The 12,929-nt window shown below is 35.6% G+C and overlaps 1 protein-coding gene across 1 annotated transcript; it reads right to left on the reverse strand.

Moving 5' to 3' along the window:
* Positions 1–919: 919 nt before the first annotated feature.
* LOC131029561 (endoglucanase 25) lies at positions 920–11,580 on the reverse strand. Its single transcript, XM_057960071.2, has 6 exons — positions 10,960–11,580; positions 10,554–10,861; positions 9,046–9,483; positions 2,767–2,902; positions 2,478–2,653; positions 920–1,620 (listed from the first exon to the last, which is right to left on the reverse strand). The coding sequence occupies exons 1-6, from the start codon at positions 11,402–11,404 to the stop codon at positions 1,186–1,188; spliced, it is 1,938 nt and encodes a 645-aa protein (XP_057816054.2). The 5' UTR covers positions 11,405–11,580; the 3' UTR covers positions 920–1,185.
* Between the last annotated feature and the right edge of the window lie 1,349 nt (positions 11,581–12,929).

Genomic DNA, 12,929 nt, shown 5'->3' on the forward strand with positions numbered 1-12,929 from the left:
AATTTAATGTTGTTTTTAAATGTAGTTAGTTTTTAAAAAATGTGTATTTATTTTTTAATAGAATTTTTAATTTCTTTGTAAATGTTGATTTTTTATAGCATGATAATAAAAAAGTACGTCTTATTTTTTAATTTGAATAGATCATATGTACAAATCTAATTATTTATTGTTATCAATTTTAATAAATAAATTATAACGAATTTACACATAATATAAATTAATGATTTGTGATATTTCTTATGTAATCAAATTTCTAATTTTAAAATTCAATTTAAACACATATAAGCATAATTATTTTGGTATATATATTCAAAGTGATTTTTTTCTTTGTTGAAGAGACATCAATTTAAAAGAAACTCTTATTTCTTAGAATTTTTTTATTTTTTTTTACTATTTTTACATGTACATGGTTATTGTGATTAAAAGAAGAAAATAAACATAATAACATAAATATATTAAAATTCATAATTTTTGGAAAGTTTATTCTAAGAGTTATCCTTAAAAAAATTCATGTCATGATAACTTTGTTTATCATGAAAAATGTGATATGAAATAACAATTTGTATCCAATAAAATCTTTTCATGTGATTTGGAGGGAAAAGGGTATCACATAAAATGTTTAATAGACAAACATATACATGTCAATAATATCATCTACACTAAACTTAAACTATTTTTTTATTTTTCAAAATTGAAAATATATTAATTTATATAAATTATTGGATCAACCCGTAACCCTCAAATAAAACCCAAATTTATGTCTCATTATAATTTTTATTCATATAAATCATAAAACAAGAAAACCAAATATCATTTAAAATCTTTCTTATAATCTTTTCATTTTGACAAGGAGATTGTCATTTGATTTAAAGAAGAAAATCCTTCTTCAATATTAACTCCCATCCCTAGATGCATGAGAAATGTGAGTCTCAAGACTATAAAGACCTTTCTCTTCAAATATTCTTCTTCCATGTCTTATTCCCAGACATTATAACTTAGTCTTAATTTTGTTGAAATTAAAATGAATAGCCCTTTCAAATTGATCATTGAAAATTAGCTTCCATGTCACCCAATTCATTGATACATTGAAAGTAAAATAAAAGTCGTCCTCAATCAATTTATGCATTCATGAAACAAAAAATAAAGAATGAGAGTGTCTAGTAATGAGGCGAGCATATGAATGAATTAGGGATTGGTAGGAGGTGGAGCAGAAGATGGAGGAGGTAAAAGGATATTGGAAAAGATGGTGTGAGAGTCAATCATCCGATCATCTCTCCAAGAAGAAGAAGAAGGAGGTTTCCCTGGCATAGAGTGCGCAACAAGAGCAGCAAGTAATCCAGCATTTGCAGCAATAGTGGGTTGGGTGAAGTTTGGTTTAGTCCGATCATCAGAAAATTGATCTAGGGATCCAGGGCCACCCACCATGGAGCCATTCAAGCAGTTTGGGTTGCCTGCTGTTTCTGTCAACCATTTTTTCCCTTCACTGCAGCTGTACTGATGCTTGTCAATGGAGATTGAAGGGATTGATGCACCTCGGTGATATACGTGGCTTGGATATTTCTTTCCAAATCCCACAACGTAGCTCATGTTCATCGGATTCTTTCCCAGAATGTAATCAATCTGTACATTCAGAGTTAAATTTCAAACTTCATATCAAACAAATGAACGTAGATCAAATGATTTTTAAACAATATATTTTCAGTCTTAATTTGTTGAAGTGGGTCATTTGAAATTGCACAAATAGATGGATCTTATTGGAGAAGCTTTGATTTGTTTATGAAGTTCATTTGAAATCATACTAATAAATAGACTAATGAGAAGCTTTAACTTGTTCAAGTGGTTCATTTGAAATCATACTAATATGAAAAAGCTTTGATTTGTTTAGGTTAGGTGACTAATTTACAAATCACACCAATAGATGGGTTCTATTAGAGAAGTTTTGACTTGTTGAAGTGGCTCATTTGAAATCACATTAATAGGTGGGCTCTACTAGAGAAGCTTTGACTTGTTAAGGTGGTTCATTTAAAATCATATCAATAGATGGAATCCAGTAAAGAAGGGTGGACTTGTTTAGGTTGCTTATTGAAATCACTCTAATAGGTGAACTCCATTGGAGAAGCTTTGACTTGTTTAGGTGGCTTATTTGAAACCATATTAATAGGTGGGCTCTACTCGAGAAGCTTTGACTTGTTTATGGTGGCCCATTTGAAATCATATCAATAAGTTGATTCTACTGAAAAAGCTGACTTGTTTAGGTCACTCATATGAAATCACACCAATAGACAAGTCTTATTGAAAAAGCTTTGACTTGTTTAAATGAACCATTTAAAATCACATTGTTTAAATGTTTCATTTGAAATTGCCGTAATAAATAAATTTTATTAAAAAATATAATTTTACGTTAAAAATAACCCAAAACTTAAAATATGCTGTTTAAGCTCTCCTATATCTAACATTGAATTGATTGTCATAATGACCTGAGATGTTGAGAATTGTTGCAGCAGTTGTGAGCGGTGATAATCAGATCCACACGTCCATCCATCAACCCCTATTATGGATAGATAGTCGCTGTATAGTTTGCTCAAAAAGGCTGAGGTTGCAGCATACTGGAGATGTCCACCATTTTCACCTGGCTTCACAAGTACTAGCCCACCTTTCGGATTGCAAAACCAATGAATATATATATATATGCGTATCAGTCTGAGAATACTGAATTGACAGTTACGTAATTAAAGTTTAGGGGGGGAATGGGATGCCAAAATATACCTGGAGTGCGATCAAAGTTAGGGTAGTCTGGGAGATAGGAGCACATTGTTGCCTCGGTTGTTTCAGTGGAGGACTTAAGCACCTTTACATAGGGGTACCCAGGGTCCACTACAATCCTCAGCCTTGTTAACAGAACCTACAACCACAAAACCCCAACTACAACCATTTAGAAATACAATTAAAAAGTAACATCAAGTGTCCAACAGCCTTGGGCAAATAAACAATCACTATTTGTCTTATAGTGACCACCGTTTACAATTGGAGATTTTTAGATTTTATATTGATAAGTTATAGAATTGTTTTTGTTCTTTGATATAAAATGAAATAAAATTTATATAAATAAGTTTTACAAAATAAATATTCTTTAAATTTAGACTCTCAATCACATATTTTGATTGAAATAAGATTGAATGCATTCTATAATCATTAATATATTTGCATGGTCTATTGTAATACAAGAAAGCAAAATATATCTATAAGCTACAAGGTAAAATATAGAAAATGAACATATCTTACCATGATGTCAAGAAGATAGATGGGTGCATCTGAAGTAATCTAGACATCAAACTAAAATTCTCATTGAATAGCCAATTATCATGAAAGAGGCAAATGTTAAAGCCAAATTAGAGGTGGATATAACAAACAACTAGTGGAATATTGATGTGAATGGAACTGCCAAGTATAAAGTTGCTAAAAAACTTTAAAATATCAAAGTCAACATTAAGATATGGAACAAGAGGGTCTTTGGTGATATTTTTGATTCAAAGAAAAAGTTGAAGGAGGAACTAGAACAAATCCAAAACTCAATACAGAAAGAGGGCTATAAAAAGTATCCCAAAGCTATGGAAGATGATGTATTAGTCAAACTTCACAACATCATTTCTAGGGAGGAAATCTATTAGAGGCAAAGATCTAGGGCGATTTGGTTGGAGGCTGGGGATAGAAACACTAAATTTTTCCACATGACTTCTTTGAGACATAAAGCTGCGAACAGAATCTCCAGATTAATTGCTGAGGACAAAATTCTTCTTAACAAGGATGAAATCAGGGATGAAGCTGTTAGTTTCTTCTCTCAGCTCCTCACCAGGAACAAGGATATTGATTATACCCAACAACAAGATTTGGTTAATATCATTCCCAAGATCATTATTCCTAATCAGAATAAGGCCCTTTCTGCTATCCCTTCTGCTGGAGAAATTAAAAAAGCTGTCTTTTCTTTTCAAGGGGATAAAGCACCGAGTCCTGATGGATTCCCTATGTTTTTCTTCCAGGAATTCTGGCATATTGTGGGAGAAGATACGGTCAATGCGGTAAAAGAATTTTTTGGCTCTAAAAGAATCCTTAAGGAATTCAATTCCACTTTTATTGCTTTAATTCCTAAAGTTGCTGGGGTGGATTCTATGGGAAAATTTAGGCCAATAAGTCTATGTAACTCTTTCTATAAGATCATATCCAAAGTTTTGACTACTAGAATTTTGGCTGTCCTCCCCTTCATCATATCTGAGGAGCAGAAAGGTTTTGTTCCTGGTAGGCAGATTTTGGACTCTATCATTCTTGTGCATGAGAATATTCATTCCCTCAATGTTGCTAATAAAGAAGGATTTTTGATAAAGTTGGATTTGGTGAAAGCTTATGATAGAGTGGATTGGCAAGTTCTTTTCAGAATTATGGAGGCTTTTGGATTTGATGAGAAGATAATCAAAATTATCAGAGAGCTGATTTCCACTCCTATGTTTTCTATTCTCATTAATAGATCTCCTACAAAATTCTTTAAATCGTCAAGGGGGCTCAGACAAGGAGATCCCATATCTCCTATTCTTTTCACCATCTTGGCAGAGAGCATGAGCAGATTGATCCATAATTTGAAAGTGAATAAAATTATCAAAGGCCTTCAACCCTCCTCTACTAATGTTTTTTGTTCTCACCAACAGTTTGTTGATGATACTATCCTTATGGGATATTCGTCCGTTGGGGAGGTTGATGCCTTCAAAACTGCTCTTAATTCTTATGCTTTGGCTACTAGCCAACAAGTCAATTGGGACAAATTGGCTATATACTTCATGAACACTCCAGTCATAAGACAACAAAGAATTGCTAAAATTATTGGTTGCAAGGTGGACATGCTCCCTTCCACCTACTTGGGTCTTCCCTTGGGTTTAGTTCCCCTAAACTCCTTCTGGAATATGCTTATTGACAAACTCAACAAAAAACTTGCTGGATGGAAAGGAGCCATATTATCTCAGGTTGGGAAGTTGCAGCTTCTTCAAGCTACACTCCAGAGTCTCCTTGTTTATGCTCTCAACTTATTTGGTATCCCGGCTAAATTTGTTGAAGCATTGGAAAGAATCCAGAAGAGATTTCTATGGTCAGGAGTTGAAGAAAAAAAGAGGATATCCTTGGTTGCTTGGGACAAAGTGTGTAAACCAAAGAGCAAAGGAGGGCTTGGGATTAAAACTCTAAAAACCTTTAATAAAGCTCTCCTAGCAAAACAATTATGGAGAGCTTATGACATCAAGAAAGATTGGAACCGAATCTGGTTTGACAAATATATTCAGAATCAGCCTATCCAAGATGTCCTTAACTCTGAAGACATCCCTGTCGGATCCTTCATTTGGAATGGTATTATCAAATCCATAAAAGTGGTCAAAGCTGGAGCTGGATGGGTCCTGGGAAAAGGTGACAAAATAAGATTTTGGGAGGATCCTTGGATGAAGAATGAATCTCTCTTTGATCAAGGCAACAGTCAATTTATTGAGGAATGTAAAAGGAGGTTTGGACCTATGGTGTGTGACTACTGGAAGGAGAACAATTGGGTGAGGCTTGATGTTATACATGCTGGATTTTCCCTGCTCCAGAAGGAGCTGCTATCTTTTTCTATTAACAAAGACTATGAAGATGTTTTTCTCTGGAAAAGTAATCCTAGAGGTGAATTTACGATTGCTTCTGCCTACAAAAACACTTTCTCTCATACCAGTAACCCCATTTGGGGTAAAGTTTGGAACAAAATTATGATCCCTAAAGTCAATATGTTCCTTTGGCTTGCTACTCATAATAGGATCCTGACTATTGACAATTTGGTCCGAAGAGGTTTCAAATTCCCTAACAGGTGTGAGCTTTGCCAGAAAGAGGAAGAATCAGTTGATCATCTGTTTTTCCACTGCTCATTTACCTGGGAAATTTGGAGTAAGTTGTGGGAGAAATGGAAAGTTGATTGGGTCATGAACAAGAGTCTCAAGGAAATTATTTGGCAATGGACTTTCCCCACCAATTGTCATCTTATTAAGAACCTTTGGTCCATGATCCTCCCCATGACTTGCTAGGGAATTTGGAAAGAGAGAAATAACAGAATATTTAGGGAAGCTAAGTGTACCTCTCAGGTGGTCTTTGAAAAAATTTGCAGGGCTATAAAAAAGAACATAAACATTCCTCATAGGAATAATAAGCAATGGCTTGTTACTGATATGAATGAAACTGAAAAAGGCATCCTCACTGAATGGAACTTAATACACAAAGTTTGCAGATTTGACAATAAGAATAGGAGAGATAATATTGTCTGGTGCTTTCCTGATCATGATTGGATAAAGGTGAATTTTGATGGGGCGGCTAAAGGCAACCCTGGGATGTTGAGTCATTAGAAATGCTCAAGGTGTCTGTATTGTAGCTATTGCTTCTCCTTTTGGGTTCCAAAATAATCATGTAGCTGAAGCTCTGGCCATGCTAAGAAGCCTCCAGCTTGCTCAGGGGTTCAAATTTTTAAAAAAATGGCTGGAAGGGGATTCCCTAAATATCATCCAGGCTATTAAAGGTACTAGTTCTGTTTCTTGGAATATTACTAACTTAGTTGAAAGTGCTAAAAAATTATTAAATAACTATGTTAGTATTATCATAACTCATACTCTAAGAGAAGGCAATAAGGTTGCGCACCTCTTAGCTAATGAAGGGGTCAATTTAGAGGTTGATGTTAAATATATTGGAGGGACCCATTGTAAAAGGGATGTTAGAGAGCAATTATTTTTTGATCGCATCAATGGATCAAGTTAATATCATGATTATCTTTTGGGGTTCGGATTCTAAAGACAGAGTTTGGGGGCAGATTAACTATCAGTTAATGATTGCCTTTTGGCATCATTTCTATGATCAAATGTGTGAGGAGGATTATAATAATAAATGTTGGTTTTGTGCGGCCATTAACATAAGCCTTAAAACTAAGAAAGAGACTCTGTTCTGTTATTCTAGAATTTTACACAAGAACTTGGAGTTATTCCTGCAGACTGTGAAATACATCTTTGGGTATTTCTACTTGTTCAAAATGGGTGGTAATTTAAACAAGAATGAGCCCCCTAGCTGCGAAAACTGGAAGAGTGAACGAAAAGTTTGGAGAAGGCTTCATAGATATAGCTTTATTGACTATATGGAAAAGCTACACGGAAGCAGAAATTCGGTGTCACATGGGTTTGCCAGAGGCTGGAACAACAACAGAGTCACCTTGTTCGGGGAGATATGGCAAACTGATGAGGACCTGATTGCGGAGGTTATGGGTCTTCAGAAAGAGGGTACTAAATTCTATAGAGACCGGAAGGATGCAGTCGAAGCATTCAAAAACTTTCCGAAATCGGAGGATGAGAAGGTCAAGCTTGTCAAGAAAGACAACATCTCCTACTACATTCCCCAGCAGGTAAAGTCCTTCTAGCAGAAAGTTTTAAGGGTTTTAATGGAGTTTCTCACTGTTGATGGTAGATTCACTAAAATCTATAACTATCATTTTGCAATCCTTAATCACTTCCGTCATGGGGTTAAAATCTCCTTGCCTTATTACTTAGCGTCCTCTTTGAATGAGAGTCTGGCTGATCACTCTAAAAAGCCTAATTCTTACCCTATAGCCCATCAGGGGCTCATATTGCTCATTTATGAATACCTGGAGGAGAAAGCTAGGGCTAGCAAAGATGACCCCCTGGTCACTAATGCATATAGTTCTAAGAGTTGTAAAGATTCTGATTCGGATGAGGATCAACCTAATGCCCCTACCCATAAAAAACGAAGAGCTGAAACAGATAATGTGGAAACAGAGGTGCACTGTGATTTGGAGGAGGAAAAGGGAAAGGATAGTGAGACAAAAATGGAGAGTGAGAAGGATGAGAAGGTTGGTGAAGAGGAAGAAGGGGGTAACTCTGAAAACCCTTACTCTAACCCTATGGGCTCGGATAGCAGGAATGTCGCCCTAAATTCTAAGGAGGAAGACAACCCTAATTTTGTGGGCACTGAGCAGGGTAGGGATTCATCGAATACTATTTTGAATATTGCCCATAACTGTACTCTGGAATCCTTCAACTTCCAGAAATGGGTTATTGACAACATTACTAGCATTCAGAGCAAACAGAGGGATTTGGAAAATAAGATAAACAATTTGATTAAGGAAACAAATTCGGGGAGAAAGAATGAGGAGACAGAAACCAGTGAAGCCGGTGAGGAAATCGAGATGGAGGACTGGCCGGATTTGAAACATCTGGAGGATGTTATCAAAATTGTGAAAGAACAGACTGAGGAGGATAAAGACAATATCAATAACCAGGTTGCTCGTATTGAGAAGGCTCTGAAAAGTTTAATGAACCACAGTCTTGAGGTCCTAAAAGTTTCGTCACAGAATACGAATGCCTTGGTGGATCACTTAAAGAGGAAAAATCAGGATAAGAACTTGGTAATCATTGAAGATGCACCGACCTCCAGCTCCACCCATCAAATTTCCACGCGAAGGACTAGGCAGAACACCACTGAGATGGAGACCAAAACGAACGACATCCAGCTGAAACATGAGAGCAATGATCTAAGGGAAGCGGCTAAAGCGATGATGCTATTGGTCCAAAATGCTGAGGAGTCTATAAAAGTGTTCAATTGATATGTAATGCTGGGTTTTGGATGCCAATTTCTTGTTGGCTCCTTGCTGTCTTTTTGTCCTAGATGATGGTTTTTGTGTTGGTCTTTTGCAGCTGTTTTGTCTTGTTTCTTTCATGTTCATCTTTCGTATTGTAAGCGAGTTTCGGGTCCCTTAAAACCTGTTATTTCTTGATCAAAAACATGTTATTGTGATGGTTGTTCAAAAAATTAGGCACATATATACACAAAATATTTCAAGTATTAATTGATTGATTGTATACTACAATGTCTATTGAATAAACTTCATGTTCATAACTTGATTATTTAAATTTCATATAAATGTTCATTCATTCATACATGGTTAGAGAAAGGCAATGCAAAATGATTGAAGATGGGGTTCATACATACCTGTGTTGCGAAGAGTTTATCGTCCCAATCAAAAACTCCATTGAGGGATGTCTTGTTATCGGTGTTATATCCATTGAGGGCGTGTTGCAGGTAAGACCAATTCCCCGTTGCAAAGAAAACCCAAACTCCACCCCACATCAACTCGTCGTAATATCCAGAAGAATTATAGAAACCCACAGCGGCCCCACCACAGGCTGGGTCTGAGTCTGTGTATTTGCCCTTTTCCGATTTCTGGGCAAATTCATACACTTTCTGGGCAGCCTCCACCAATTTGGCAGAGTACTCGCTGTCCTTAAACACAAGAGAAGCAGCGCCCAGAGCAGCAGCCATTTCGCCTGCCAAATCGGAGGCACCCCCTTTGCATTCTGAAACGGGCCTTTTGTACTCCATGTCTTCAGGCCTCTGCCAACACTCTATATCATTTATTGCAGACCCCACCTGCCGTACCATCAAACAAGAATATTTTATACAGCTGAAATCATAAGATAACTAGTTTCTTTAATGATATCACATTTGAAGAATCTATACTATCGATCATTTGTTGTTTCTGAATGAGATTGTGTGAGATTTTTTGTATCAATAATGTTGTTGATCATTGTTGTTTTTGGATTAGATGGTGGGTGAATATTTTGTATAAACATTTGGATCATATTGCACTCAGCTATATTCTTGATCATTGTTATTTATGGATTAGATTGTGCTTGAATTTTTTGTATCAATGTTTTATATCATAGTCTACATTCTTCATCATTGTTGTTTCTGAATTAGATTGCAAGTCAATTTTCTATATCAATGTTTCAGATCATACTCCATTCATCATCATCATAGTGAGTTGTAAGAATGATCAAAATTATAGCTTTCTATTATCTCCATGATGAATCATGGAGTGTGATCCCAAATGTTGATAAAAACTTGCACACAGTCTAATCCAGAAACAATAATGATCATATGTTTCTTTGCACACAATCTAATCCATAATGTTGATCATTTATGTCTGTGGATTAGATTATGTGAGTTTTTAATCAATGTTTTGGATCATATTTAATATCAGAATAATATCAAGCTATAGATGTAAAAATAAAATATCTCTTTATTATTTTTATTATGGGATCATGAAATATGATCAGGAACATTGATACAAAAATTTGCACACAATATAATCTAGAAATAACAATGATCATAATTTTTTTGCTCAACTTACACACATTCTAATTCAGAAATAAAAATGATCACAAGTTTCTTTGAACACAATCCAACCCATACTGTGATTGTGTACAAATTTTTTATCAATGTTTCAGATCATTCTCTATAATCTATCATTAGAATAATCAAAAGTTATAGATATTAAAATATTTAACTCTTTATTATTTTGATGATGATAAATCTTTTATATTTAATACAAAACTCTCACACAATCTAATAAAAAATAACAATGAGTATAAACTTTTTCCTAAACTTGAAGAGAATCCAATATAGAAAGAAAAAAGGATCATAACCTTTTCCCTCACCTGCGAATATATAGTGTCGATTTGAGGATTTGATGAGTTGAAAGTCTTGAGCAGATAATCGGTGCCCCATTGGATTATATCCTTGACATGATCAAGCTCCCCTGCTGCTTCATACTTCTCCCTGTATTCAAGCACGCTCCAGCTAATCAAAGTAATGGTATAAGCCGTCGGAAACCCAAATTTTATATTGTTTCCTGAATCGTAATACCCTCCAACCAAATCAACTTCCTTATTGCGAAAATGGCCGTCTTGCAGTCCAGAATCTCCCCTGAATTCAACTCTTATGTTTGAGGAATTCAAATAGCCAGCTGCCATGAACATCAGTCACAGAGTTAAATCAATTATGAATTTGATCGAACGTAAATCAACATTTTTATACAAATTGGTCTGAGAATTTTTCACTTACATTTCTGGGCATCAAAAAACAAGAGCGCTTGATGCAGAGCGAGTGTGTATTTATCAGGGGGGGAGGAATGGTGATGTTTTCTGGGTGCAAATATGACAATAGCAGCAACTAATCCAGCTAGAATCACTGCAATGAAAATTGTGTAAATAAAATTTGCAAACATGGATTTCTTGCATATAAAAAAACCCAAATTAACAGTCTTTCTGGAGCCACCAATATCCAGGGGATGGAGCAGCCAACTCTTTTGGGTTTCTTCAATCTCTTGACTGGACATATTCCTACCATACCCCGATTCTGGGCTCATCCCACTACTAACGCCAATGTATTCTTTGAATGGTGTCATGTTGTAGTATTGTGTGGTGGAAATACTACAGTCGCCCATGCCCGAACTGTCCGTAGACATTTCGAAAGAGTTTCCCGACCTGGACGAGCCGAAAGCTCTCATTTTTACTGTAGACGAAGTAACTGGTTGCAGATACAGAGATCGATCAGAATGGAGATGAAGGTTTTGATTCTATAAATTGATTAGTGATCTCTCTCTTTTGATAGTAGGTAGCGAGGAGTTTTGTCTATATTGTGAATGGTTTGTCTTGGAATTGAAGTCGAAAGCGGACTTTACGATGCTTTACCCTGGGATGTCCGGCAATTCATACGATAGATATAAAAAAAGGGTCGATCGAAAACATGCGAGAATGGATCAGTAATTGTTTTTGGATAAGATTGTAGTTTGGATCACATTTTGTGATGTATTATCAAGATGTTAGGATGTTTTTAGGATGTTAGAGTTAAGGAGAAGGAATCAATAATAGTTTTTGGATGAGATTGCATGTTAGATTTTGCATCAATATTTTGGATGTGATTTATCATCGGGTTGTTAGAGTTACATGAGAATGGATCAATAACTATTATTGGATTAGATTGTATGTTAGTGTTTTGTATCAACATTTCAGATCACACAACGTGACTCATCGTATGATGCTAGAGTTATACAAGAATGGATCAATAACGCTTTTCGATTAGATTGTGTATTAGCTTTTTGCATCAATGTTTTTTATCAACTCTAACATCTTGATGATGGATCACACAGTGGATCCAAAATGTTGATGCAAAAGAAAAACACACATTGTAATCTAGTTATTGATTGAATTTCATGTAGATTGTGGAAATTTGAAGTCTAAATATGATAGAGATTTATATGACAAGTGTGTTGGATATTGTTGAGAAGTTTGTTGGACCAATGTTTTCTCATTGATGTCAACATATTCCTATGTGTGTTTCAATGTTGCAGTCAAATTAAGTAAGTTGGTTTGGCCAGTGTGTTGCAGATGAGTTGTTGCGGATTAAAGGGTTTTGTGATAAATATCTCTAGTTGACTCAATAGAAGTTTTTGTGGTCTGCATGGTGATTTGGTCGAGTTATGAGGTCCGGTATTGAAGTTGGTTTTCTAGTTGTTCAGTGTTCTAGATTTTGCTCCGCATTGCTCCAGAATTTCAATATCTTGGTTTGCAGATTTGACAGAGTGTTTGGGATGTTCTGGTGGGTCCTCAATTCAAATGGTTCGTGATTTGGAGGTCTGCAAGTGAATCTTTCAGTTTGACAGTCATATCAGTTAGTGTTCTTGAGGTTCGGTATAATGGTGATGGAAATTCTAGTAAGTGGTGATGTTGCAGTTGTTGTTGTGGTAATTCATGTTGCTTGTGAATGTTTCTAGATCATGTCCTATTTGTGTTGATGGTATGCATTGATCGTTCATGTCCTATTTGTGTTGATGGTCTGCATTGATCGTTGTGTGTGTTATTGATGATTTTCCTTATTTTAGTGGTATTCATCATGTTTTTAGTCGACATGTTGACTGTAGCATGTTGTGGAGGTTCGAAGCATAATTATTCAACGACTTGCGTGTTTGAGGAGTTGATTTGAGTCTAGACTATGTCTTAGCCAACATAATTTTGGTCCATGTGTGTTATTGT

The sequence above is a fragment of the Cryptomeria japonica genome, chromosome 3 (assembly GCF_030272615.1).
Source record: "Cryptomeria japonica chromosome 3, Sugi_1.0, whole genome shotgun sequence".
Lineage (NCBI taxonomy): Eukaryota > Viridiplantae > Streptophyta > Pinopsida > Cupressales > Cupressaceae > Cryptomeria > Cryptomeria japonica.